This window comes from Musca autumnalis, unplaced genomic scaffold (genome assembly GCF_047663935.1).
Source record: "Musca autumnalis isolate F117 unplaced genomic scaffold, ASM4766393v1 scaffold_4, whole genome shotgun sequence".
NCBI lineage: Eukaryota > Metazoa > Arthropoda > Insecta > Diptera > Muscidae > Musca > Musca autumnalis.
This window is the reverse complement of record NW_027411977.1, coordinates 8152745-8165015: the sequence shown is the minus strand read 5'-3', so window position 1 is coordinate 8165015 and position 12271 is coordinate 8152745. Positions and strand designations below refer to the sequence as shown.

Below are 12271 nucleotides of genomic sequence, written 5' to 3'. Positions count from 1 at the left end.
CCCGTTTTAGAGATATAGTGCGTATCATTTTAGTGACATTTTTTAAACTTTTGTGGGGGAGGTACCCGAAGGAGTGGACCGATATGGCTCGCCTTCGAACTTAAACCAAGTTTGGACAAAATATTACGAAGGCCAAACTTTGGACCGAATCGGCTGATCCGTTCGAAACTTATCGTCCGCTCCAGCTACTGATGTCGTAGGGGTTTTACAGTTTTCGGGTCATTTCCTCAGAAACTACAGACTTGCGCCTGAAAAAACTTGTTCCGTCGTAATGGAGACAACGCATACAAATTGCTACAACAGAAATCAAAGGGATTCGAGAGCAGCTCTTAAACTGCACTTTTCGGAATTTTTGTGTGGGAGGTACCCGAAGGAGTTGACATATATGGTCCATATTCGAACCTAATCTATGTCTCGTAGAAATATTACGATGTGCACAGTATGGAACAACTCGGTTATTACCTTCGAGAGTTATCGTCACACCATTTTAGCGAAAAGCTTAGAACTTTTGTGAGGGAGGTACCAGAAGAAGTGGACCGATTTTTTCAGGAAGTATGCGCCTGATGAAACATGTACCGTCGTAACAAAAATCAAAGCGATTCGAGAGTAGGCCCTAAACTGAACTTTTCCGAAATTTTGTGTGGGAGGTACCCGAAGCAGTGAACCGATAGAGTCCATATTGGAACCTCATCTATGTCTGGTAGAAATTTCACGATGTGCAAAATATGGACCAAATCGGTTACTCCATTCTAAAGTTATTGTGCGCACAAATTTTCCGAACATTTTCGAACTTTCGTGGGGGAGGTACCCGAAGGAGTGGACCGATATGGTCCATCTTCGAACTTAAACAAAATTTTGACAAAATATTACGAATGCCAAATTCTGAACCAAATCGGCTCATCCGTTCGAGAGTTATCGTGCGCACCAGCCAGACAGACGGATGGACGGACATTGCTCAATCGACTCCAAATTGTTCGAAACACATTTCCAAACATACTTGGGGTCTAAAACCATTATTTCGATGAGGCACGTTTTGCCCGTATGAAAGTGTATATACATACCCTCGTTAGCATAAATGCTGAGGGTATAAAAAGAAAAAGCGGAAAAAATTGAAGTGTGATGTTCAGAACCCAGAATGAAGTCCGAAAATTTGGTATGCTGTAGGCACATTCGGGTAACTGATACAAAGATCTGGAAGGAGCAGTAAGCGCACATAAGAATATCCATTTTGAGGTAGTTAATGACGTGCTCCTTACTACTAAAATAAAGGGAATAGATTGGGTGTCACACTGCACACACACCTTGCACGGGCCCCAGGCCATATAACATGTTCAACTGTGGGAAAAATGCCCCTCATCGTAATGTTGGCGATATTTCCTGAGTATCTTAAGCCATGTGAACTTCTCTTACGACACGCCGTTCGGACTCGGCGATAAAAAGTAGGTCTCATATAATTGAGCTAATATGAACCGACCGACATAGATATAGTAAGTCATGTCGAGCAACATTGATTGCGTAGGCCATGTCAATAAGTTGGTAAAAATGTCCCCATCAGAACGGCACATTTGAAAGAATAAAGGCCAAAACTCCGATGGAAAAGCCAAGTTGAAAATGATATCGCAAAACATGACAGCCAAAATTGGAGAAGTAATGTGGAAGCAAGGCGGTTTTGGAAATCTATTCTTAGTTAGGCTTATGGAACAAAAGGTTTATGTTTAGAAGTAAGTAATATATGTATATGAAAATATTATCAACAGATCACTTTAGGAATTCGAGGATAAAATACCCATCTTCTAGAACTATGTAAAAAAGGACTATTATTTAGATAAGTCAGATTATCAAGGTATAGATTAAAGCAACACCTTCCGAAATTGTAAAACATTTCGAGTTTTTTTTGTTCTTTTTATTTGTATCGCTTTTTATTTGTTACTTAATAGAATATTTTATTTTAAATTAGATTTAGTTTTGACTATTTCGATTTTATATACGTTCTATGTAAAGATGTTTTATTATTTTTTTTATTATATTCATTATTATTTTAGATTTGTTTTATTCTTATTTGAAAAATAAAAAATCATATTTTTATGAAATAACATTTAAGATTGCTGTGTAGAAAAAAATTATATGTTTATATAATAGGCCAAACAATTTTAAAAATAACATTAAATAAAAAAATAATAACTTACATTTTGAGGTAATTAAAAATTGTGTTACAAATATATATTTTTATTTTTATAAAAATAAAATATTATTTCATAATTATTTAAAGCTTAAATGTAACAGTAACTTTGTGGTATTTATTTGCGTTTTTTTTTTCTTTGCAAATTTAATGAAAACAATATAAATAATTAATTTATATTTAAAAAGAATGGATTTCCAACAAATTTTAAATAATAAGTTTTAGTTTATATTGTTTAACAATTATTTGCTTTGCGTTTTTTAATCATTAAAAAATTGGTTTTGTGCAGTTTTGTTGGTTTACGTTTTTTTCTTAGATTTCTAAAATTTATATATAATATTTTTTGCTTAAAAGATTTCTCTCACATATGGCTACTTGTTTAGTTTTTTTAAGAGCAGTGATTTTTTTTAGAAAAAAACTTAAATTTAATATTTTTTTAGACTTTGTAATATTCGTTTTGCTTTCTTAAAACAAATAATAATGAATGATACTGTCCTTTGCTTCGTTCTGTTTTGGTAATACACAGTGCACGGCGAAAAACCATTTCGTCCTTATGTTTTAGATGGATACTCTTATTCGACGCTAAATGATGGACCACTTTGTTTTCTTTCGACTAAAGCACTGTGCGAATAAGGAATACGATTAAGTTGGAAAGACAGGAAAAAATGTGGAAGTTTTTATTACAATTTCAAAGAAGTGGACATTTCTAGTCTGGTGTTGTCTTCGAATCTTAATCATAACCCTCAATATCGTTGTAGGTTTTAAATATTTTACTTAAAATGGAAAGAGGGAAGTAAATGTGTCGTTTATCGAGGGCAGGAAGTACATTTTAAAAAGTTATTATTAAAAAAAGTTCGGTGCATTACATTTTAGTTTAAGGATATGTATTTACAGTTCTTTTTCTTCTGCTTGATGTGTTTAAAAAATATTCTTTTCAAAATATTTTCCTCACATAAGTATTTTGGCATTTGACTTATTTTTTGATTGTTTATTAAAACCGGTTATTAAAATTAATACTATAGTGCACTTAAATCACTGCAATTATGGGTGTTCTGTGTGGTGATAATTCCATGTTTCAAACAAAACGAAAAATATACAAAAGAAAACTAACAATACGTTTTTAAAAATTTTGAGTATATTTTTTTCTAAATGGAAAACATACGAATTGTTAGCAAAAATATTAAAAAAAACTGTGTGGACATGTGTGTGTGTTTTTTGCTCTCTTTAATGCTTACAACAAAAGAGAGTAAACAAATATTCTCATCTCTGCTAACACAAATATACATTCTCTTAGGTAATACACAAACAGAGAGAGAATATTAACGAGAGAGACTATGTAATAAAAAATGTTAGCGCTTATTCGTTAGTTCGTGGTGTGGTTTTGGAGTGGATGGCGTTATGGACTTAAGCTGAACCATTTGCTAATGCCTCATTTCTCGCTTTCTCTTCTCTCATCTTTTGCAATTTGCGTTGTTTTCGTTTTTCCAAGAATTCCTTTAATAATTCCGGCGATAACGAGGCCAAACGGTTCTTGAAATTATTACTAACTTCGGTTTTGGTTTGCTCTTTGCGCGATTCTTCAATTTGTTTGGCGTTTTCTATTTTGGCCAAACGTTCTCGTTCTTCTTGCTCTTCTCGTCGCTTGAGTTCTTCTTCTTTGGCACGGGCTTCTTCTTCGGCCCGTTGAGCTTCTCTCTCTTCTTCTAGTTTACGTTGTCTTTCCGCCTCTTCCAATTCGAATTTTATGCGTGCTTCTTCTTCGGCAATGCGTCTCTCTTCTTCTTCCCGTTGTTTTATTTCTTCTTCGCGTTTACGTTGGATTTCGGCACGTTTTCTTTGTTCTTCGCGTAAGCGGGCCAATTCTTGTTCTTCGACAAGTCTCTCTTCTTCCAAACGCTGGAGTTTTAAACGTTGTTCTTCCTCATCCAGACGTCTACGTTCTTCTTCTTGTTTGCGTCTTTGTTCTTCTTCTATTTGGCGGCGATTGGCTTCATCTTGTAAACGCCTGCGTTCTTGCTCCTCAGCCATCTGACGTGCTCTCTCATCTTCGGCCTGCTTAAGACGTTCTTCGTATTCTTTGCGTTTTGCTTCTTCCAGACGTTTGCGTTCCTCTTCTTGTATTCGTTCTTCTTCCATTTTCTTTTCTAGTTGCTTTTTGCGTTCCTCTTCGGCCTTGGCTCTCTCTTGCTGTTCTATTTCGCGCATTTTCTGTAAATAAGCCAGACGTCTTTGCTCCTCGGCTTCATCCTCCAAGCGTTTTCTTTCATCTTCTTCTCTTTGCTTCTTCAAGGCTTCGATTTCTTGCAATTTACTCTTTTGTTTTATTTCTTCCAATTGCTTTTCACGCTGTTGTCTCTGTAGGTCGGCTTCGTTTTCTTTTTGGCGAAGTTGGTCCAATTCTTGTTGTTGCTGCTGTTGTTGTTGTTGTAATTGTTTTTGCCTAATTTTTTCTTCGTGAATCCTACGTTTCTCCTGTTCTCTTTGTTCGCGCATTTTTCTCAAGGTTTCAGCTTTTTCACGTCGCTTCTTTTCCTGTCTCTCCTTCTTGCGTTGTAGACGTCTCAATTCTTTCTCGCGCTGGCGTTGCAATTCGCGATCCAATTGGGTGCGAACATTCTTCTTCTTTTGGACATTACCGGGAGTTGGAGTTACGACTTCATGTGGTGCAAGTATTTCATTGTCGCTGTTATTGGGCACCGATGCTGCAGTGTAGGGATATGGAGTTGTGCTGGTGGTGGTGCGAACACGTGGATGTCTGGTGGGTTTGTGTTGAATATCATTGGGATGGGGAGATTGATAGTTGACATCATTTTCACTGGGCACCGCGGTGGGACGTTGTGGGCGTGGACGACGACGACGATTGTGATTGCCGGGGCGAGTGGGAACAACCATTTCTTCGTTACTGCCATCGGCAATGACACGACGATTGTATCTGGAAGACAAAAAGAGAATGGGAATTGATTAGTGTAGTGTTTATAAAGAGAATGTCACTCTCTTAAAAGTGAGTGTAAATTGTAAAAGTTTTTTGTTTGGTGAGAGAGCGGTTTTCTGGGTAAGTGAAGGCATTTCTCCTCACAGAGAACAAGATACAATTTAAGAGGAATTAGGAAAAAAAAACGATTTTTGGAGGTTTCTTTCGATGTTTCATTCATTTTTGAACTTGTTATCAAAAACGATTCCCTAGATTAAACAATTAAGAAAAATTAGAATAAAAATTAAAAATATTCACTTATTTGTGTTTCAACAAAAACCGAAAGAGAATTGATGTTAAATTATAACCTCGTTCAAATATTATACTAAAAGCGGGAGCGAAATACTAACTAATAACTTGATTATCAGTAATAGACTGTTCCCTTTCATTTGCATGCTTTCACAAAACGCTTCTTATATAGCTTTTCTCAAGTCATACACATCTAAAATAAGTTCCAACATGTTTAAAATAACTGAATTGAATAACGATTTTTGTTAAAGGTGGAATCGGTGCATTTGGCTTTAAAAATACTCGATGAATATGATTTAAGAGGCCATAAAATGCGTGTTCAGCGTGCCCAATTTCAAATGAGAGGTGAATACAATCCAGCCCTTAAGCCGAAAAGGAAAAAGAAAGATAAAGAGAAATTGGCCAAAATCAAAGAAAAGTAAGTTCGGCCTTTAGATTTTCGGAACCATGTAAAGTGTGTTTTCTTTTGCAGACTTTTCGATTGGCGTCCAGAAAAAATGCGTGGCGAAAGATTTAAACATGAAAAAAGTGTTATTATTAAAAATCTATTTCATCCGGATCTATTTGAGAAAGAGGTACAGCTCATATTGGACTATCAAAATGATTTGAGGGAGGAGTGTAGCAAATGTGGTACGGTGCGCAAAGTTATTATCTATGATGTAAGTTATGTGGCCGGACGGAATGGTATTCAAAACCAAATTAAATAATTTTCTTATTTTTTAGCGTCATTCCGAAGGTGTTGCCCAGGTGAATATGTCCACACCGGATGAAGCAGATTTGGTCATACAAATGATGCATGGTCGATTTTTCGGTAAACGTCAATTGACAGCAGAACACTGGGATGGTAAAACTAAATATAAGTAAGTTGAATTTAAATTTTTTGAAGTTTTTTTTTTTGAAAATGAGAAAAATCTTGTTTTTTTTTAGAATCGAAGAAACCGAAGAAGAAATCCAAAAGAGACTTAATAAATGGGATAACTTTTTGGAAACAGATAAAACAAAGCCTGAGAATGTGGAGAAGCCTAACGTTGAGGATATTCCTACGGAAAAAACCGAGCTTTCAACACCAGGCAATAATCCATAATGTGGGATTTGCTTTTCTTGTCTATTATAAGCCGCTGCTGACATTTGCAACAGTGTTTTACTGTTGCCCAACATTTAAATTTATTTTTTTTTTACTTTTATTGTAGCTCAAGTGCATTAAACAGTTGCATATAATCCGAAAAAAACTCACACTAATAAATACCTCCTGAAATTTAAATTTTGTGTTAAATATATTTGCAATTCTCATTTAAGAATGATGAAAACTTTGGCCAGTAGCCCAACTTCGAAAAAAATCTTACTATGAAAAACGGAGAAAACCCGAAAAAGAAACCACCGTAACTGAAAAGATCAAATTATTGGGCAAACATTTTGAACCGCGCTGTTACTCTGTTCGGAGTCATGTAGGCAAGGAATGTAGCTTTATAAAATTGCTTTTACTCGTAATCAAGAAACAGCTTTTTACAAAAAAAGTTGATTTGTCTCTTTAATTGACTAATGTGTTTTTTTTTTTATAAAATCCTATATAAAAATTTGATGTAACTTACCTTCCTTTACGATCGATCACTTCCAAAATAACTTCATTGGCCAATTGATTGGGATAGGTGGCATTCCAGCGATTATAGACCTTGTGGCGGTTCTTTTCGCTAACCTTGGGCATTTTGTGTTGGCAAATGAAGCGATGTTTATCCACGCAAGATCTTGATGACCATCTAAATAAAGTGAAGAAGAAGAAATAAAAAAATGCTTCAAAATGCTGTCTGGTTAAAATAATACACAGAGGAAGCTCCCTGAAAATAGCATTTCACTAATCAGACAGAACAATTCAATTTACAATAAGGGTTTTTTGTTGCTAACTTTGAGTATCCATTTTTAAAGAGGTTCCCCTGTTAATATTGCTCTATGAATAATTATCATTTCATTAAATTTCTTCAAGTCTGATTCATTGTTCAAGCTATCCATGTTTTTTAAAAATCACTTAGTTGAGTCAGTTATTTTAACGCCTGTCAATTAAGATATCCACCTACTTTTTTGCAACCACAAAAAATCATTTGACATTAGCACGTTTCTTGTTCGAAGTTATTTATCGACTTTCTGAAATACAAAATGGGTTCGCACACACACTCACATTGCGCCAAGCAATGTTAAATTGCAGTGCACGGAATTTATTAACTGCTCTTAAGAATAGTTTATAAATTATTTTGCAACATTGATTTGTAGGCCAGTCGTAGTAAAAAAATAAAACGCTTACTATAATGGATTTCTGTTTGTTGAATGGCAAAATGTATGGATTTGCAATGCGTCAAATGTAAAGCCTTGGAATTCGTTTCTTAATGTTGTACGTATGTATGTAAGCCAGTAGTGAAATTTATTGACACAAAATTGAATATAAATATTCATTTGGTGTTTTACACAACATAATAGCGTATTTATGACGTGATATGAACAAAGTGTCATTTGTCATGAGATTTATGAGCCAAAAGAAATGAGAAAAACAACGGAAAAAGACTCTAATTGAGGGCTGGGTTAGTGAGTCACGAAGATCATAAGCCCCATATCATGAGTAAATTGCATCTCTTTGGTCTAAACAAGCAAAAATACTCATTACAAAACCCCTTACTAACCCATTATTTTAACTTACTAACCTTAATTTTCACCCGAAAGAACGTTAAAAACTAGAAAAAAACAGCCTACTATGAAAAAACGAAAAGAAAGAAAATCAAACCCCTATAAAGTTGACGAACCCCGCAAACGTTTTAAGGACCATGATCTGCGAATCTGCACCTGGAATGTTCGCACTCTTTATAGAGAAGATGCAGTCTTCGCATTGGCAGACGTACTTGAAAAGTACAAGGCCGATATTACTGCCACACAGGAAATACGATGGATTGGGAAAGGCGTCACAACAATACCAAAAGGTGACGCACTGTATTATAGCTGCTATGACACAAAGCATGAGTTTTGTTGCGGATTTGTAGTTGGTCGGAGGCTAAAACATCTGGTATCAAGCTTCACCCCAGTGAATGAAAGATTTGCTGCAATTCGAATAAAAGCTAAATTCTTCAACATCAGCTTTATTTGCGCTCATGCTCCCACTGAAGAAAAGGACGAACAGACCAAAGATATACTTTACGAGCGCTTAGAAGAAACATATGACCGTTGCCCTGCCCATGACATTAAAATCATTCTAGGCTATTTTAATGCCAAAATTGGCCCAACAGTCGGGAAATTCAGTCTCCACAGTGAAACATCTGACAATAGTATGAGGCTGATAGACTTTGCAGCTGCAAAAAACAGGGTAGTTAGCAGTACCAGATTTAACCATCTCGATATTCATAAGGGCACCTGGCTGTCTCCAGATCAGAAAACAATAAATCAAATTGATCATGTTGTGAGAGATGGAAGACATTCATCGAGCGTGTTGGATGTACGATCGTTCCGAGGCGCAAACATTGATTCGGAGCACTACCTTGTTGTCGCATAGGTACGCACCCGCTTAAACGTAGCAAACAAATTACGAATAGACACAACGCGAAAGTTAGACATCGGTAAGCTGCAATCACAACAGATAACCACAGCATATTCCACTCAACTAGCCCAATTGCTTAATCGAAGCACTCCTCATCCCGATAACATATCAGCGCAATGGCAAATCATTGTCCACTCCATGCAAACAGCCGAAAAATACATACTTGGATACCAGAGACCTCCACCAAGGAATCCATGGTATGATCAGGAGTGTCGTGCTGCCACCGAAGAGAAAAATGCGGCATATAGGGCTACTCTACAATCCGTAGCAACGCTTAGCGCACGAGAGAGATACAGGGAGAAAAGGAGAGAGGAGAAACGTCTTTTCCGCAGGAAAAAGAAAGAGATGGAAAAGCCAGAATGAAGTCCGAAAATTCTACCAAAGAGTCAAGCATCAAACTGATGGCTTTGGTACAGGCACATCCTCCTGTAGAGACCAGCAAGGTAATTTGGTAACTGATACAGATAGTGTACTCAGGATATAGCAAGAACATTTTTCAAAACTGTTGGTATCCAATAGCAGCGAAGACAATGAAGATACCACAGTCTCAATCCCAGAAGATGGTATTGAATGTATACCGCCCAGCCAAGATAAGGTAAAGACAGCAATAAATCGGCTGAAGAATAATAAGGCAGCAGGAGCCGACGGCTTACCAGCCGAGCTGTTCAAAACTGGAGGAGTTAGCACCATTTGGCAGGAAGAACGAGTACCCGACGATTGGATCCTGAGTATCCTGTGCCCCGTCCACAAGAAGGGAGATAAGACTGTATGCATAAGTCTACTTCCTATTGCCTACAAGTTCGTGTCAGGGATATTGTGCGAACGACTAAAGCCTATGGTCAACGAGATAATTGGACCATACCAATGCGGCTTTAGACCTGGCAAGTCCACCATTGACCAGATATTTACCCTGCGGCAAATCCTGGAGAAGACCCAAGAGATGCAGATCGACACATATCACCTTTTTGTCGATTATAAAGCAGCCTGCGACAGCCCGCTGCCTTCAAAGGTATTCCAAGCCATGTCTGAATTTGGTATCCCCGCAAAGCTGATCCGGCTTTGTAAAATGACTTTAACTGACACGAGGTCCTCAGTTAAAAAAGGAAAGAACTTCTCCGAAGAGTTTGGTACCAAAAGAGGTTTCAGACAAGGAGACAGCCTTTCGTGTGATCTCTTCAACATCCTGCTGGAAAAGGTTATACGAGAGGCAAACGTCAAAAGAAGTGGCACAATCTACACCAATAGTCACGTGTTACTTGTGTATGCCGATGATATAGACATCATGGGCCGATCAGTAAAAGAAGTAACTGATACCTTTATGAAGGTCGAAGGAGAATTTGCTAAAGTAGGTCTGGCGGTAAACGGCGAGAAGACCAAGTTGATGGTGTCGACGCGCAATGCGTCTATTGAGCTAGGACCAACTGTGGAAGTTGTTTCCTATAATATTGAGGTAGTAAAAGACTTCGTCTACCTCGGCACCTCCGTAAACACAACAAACGACATCAGTTGTGAAATAAAAAGAAGAATTGTATTGGCCAACAGATGCTACTTTGGTTTAAGTAAGCAGTTTAAAAACAAAGCCACATCTCGTCAAACAAAAATAACACTCTACAAAACACTGATACTACCCGTGCTGATGTATGGCTCCGAAGCCTGGGTACTTGCGCAAGCAGACATGACAGTGCTTGGTGTGTTTGAGAGAAAAATTCTTCGAAAGATCTACGGACCAATCTGCGTTGACGGTGAATATCGACGTCGCATGAACCACGAGTTGTATCTGCTATACAACGACATCAATATTGTTAAACGTATCGAGATGCAGCGATTGCGTTGGCTAGGCCATATCATAAGAATGAGCGATGATGAACACGCTAAAAAGGCGTATAAACACGGACCGCTTGGCGGTGCACGCAGAACTGGCAGGCCAAGGAATAGATGGCGCAAACAAGTGGATGATGAGATGAAAAGGCGCGGTATTCCAGAGTGCGAAGCAACAAATAGAGAGAAATGGAGATCTTTTCTTAGTTCGGCCTATGGAACAAATGTTCTGTAATGGGCCAGCTAAGTAAGTGAACTTACTTTTGAGAATATTATTTGATATTCGATTGTTTTTTCAATTACAATTTTTTTTTCAATTATTTGAATTATATTCATTTGAAATTTGACTTGAAATTGTTCTATTGTAGTTCGAATTAAGTTAATTTAAAGTAAAACATTTTGAATTACAGATTGGGAAATTCGATTCGAAATTATAATAATTGGAATATCAAATGAAACTATTTGCATTTAAAATGTAAAAGATTCAAATTTAAAATTAAAAATTTAAACTAATAATTATAAATGAATTAATTCAAATTTCAATTAAAATTCTCAAATTAATTAATACCAAATTCAATTGGAACTCTGAAATTACTAAATTAAATTAATGAAATGTTTCGAATTAAAATTGGATTATTGGAATAACACCGAGGTACCACTGGGAATACATCCCCAGCAAACCAAATGTCTGGTGTCCGACACGTCTGAATAATTTCGGAAGCAAAGTCGTTCATGTTTCGTTCCGATTACTAAACGATTTTTCGGAGAGGAAATAGTTCAGATTTTGTACCTATTTCGGAACGAATGTCGGAAAGAAATTTCCTTTCCGAATTTTGTTCCAATTTCGATTTGAAATTTTTGCGGCATACTCTTTACTACCTGTTCTTCAAAATAAACCAATATTTGTTATTAAATTTTGAAAGTTACAGGTAGTGGTAACCCCTTAAAAGAGCGTGAACCACTTTCTGAATATGAATACAAAGAACCAAAACTAGTGGGGGTCGGCGGCCGGCTCTGTTAACACTCCATGGGCAGCTGATCGAAGATGTTGACTTTTTCTCCAACCTCGCAAGTGCAATTTGCAAAGGAGAAGGTTCAAATACCGATATTGCCGACAAGGCCGTTTTCCATTCCCTACAGAAAATTTGGAAAGCAAACAATATATGAACAAAAAAAAAGCTTAATTCCCAATAGCTGTGTAAAATCCGTCCGTATGATTGCAGTACCTGGGGGGTTACTCTCTATTGCGATGCGTTAGAAAAATGCGATGCGAAAGGAAATTAAATGCGCTTCTAATACGTTTTCGTATCTCCTTTCACATGTATTTTTGTTCCTTTTTCCTTTCTGGCACCGGCGCAATCTGTGATACAAAAGCATATGTCAAAATCGTGCGTTAACGCAAATATCTTGCGCTAACAAAATACCAAACGCAAACGCATCGCAATACAGAGTAACCCCCTGGAGTAAAAAACAGACTTCTATT

General features: G+C 36.9%; 2 protein-coding genes across 9 annotated transcripts in view; one reads left to right on the top strand and one right to left on the bottom strand.

Moving 5' to 3' along the window:
- barc (RRM1_TatSF1_like and RRM2_TatSF1_like domain-containing protein barc) overlaps positions 1–6660 on the top strand; it is a 72868-nt gene extending 66208 nt beyond the window's left edge. For all 4 annotated transcript variants that reach the window (XM_073982474.1, XM_073982475.1, XM_073982476.1 and 1 more), the window contains 4 exons: positions 5651–5817; positions 5872–6058; positions 6123–6259; positions 6327–6660. In XM_073982474.1, the coding sequence (XP_073838575.1) occupies positions 5651–5817; positions 5872–6058; positions 6123–6259; positions 6327–6483 (648 nt within the window). In that variant the 3' untranslated portion in view covers positions 6484–6660. The remainder of the gene's footprint in view (positions 1–5650; positions 5818–5871; positions 6059–6122; positions 6260–6326) is intronic.
- Positions 1889–12271, bottom strand: part of rgn (regeneration) — a 318060-nt gene continuing 307677 nt past the window's right edge. For all 5 annotated transcript variants that reach the window (XM_073982468.1, XM_073982469.1, XM_073982472.1 and 2 more), the window contains 2 exons: positions 6989–7153; positions 1889–5111 (listed from right to left, as the gene is read on the bottom strand). In XM_073982468.1, the coding sequence (XP_073838569.1) occupies positions 3584–5111; positions 6989–7153 (1693 nt within the window). In that variant the 3' untranslated portion in view covers positions 1889–3583. The remainder of the gene's footprint in view (positions 5112–6988; positions 7154–12271) is intronic.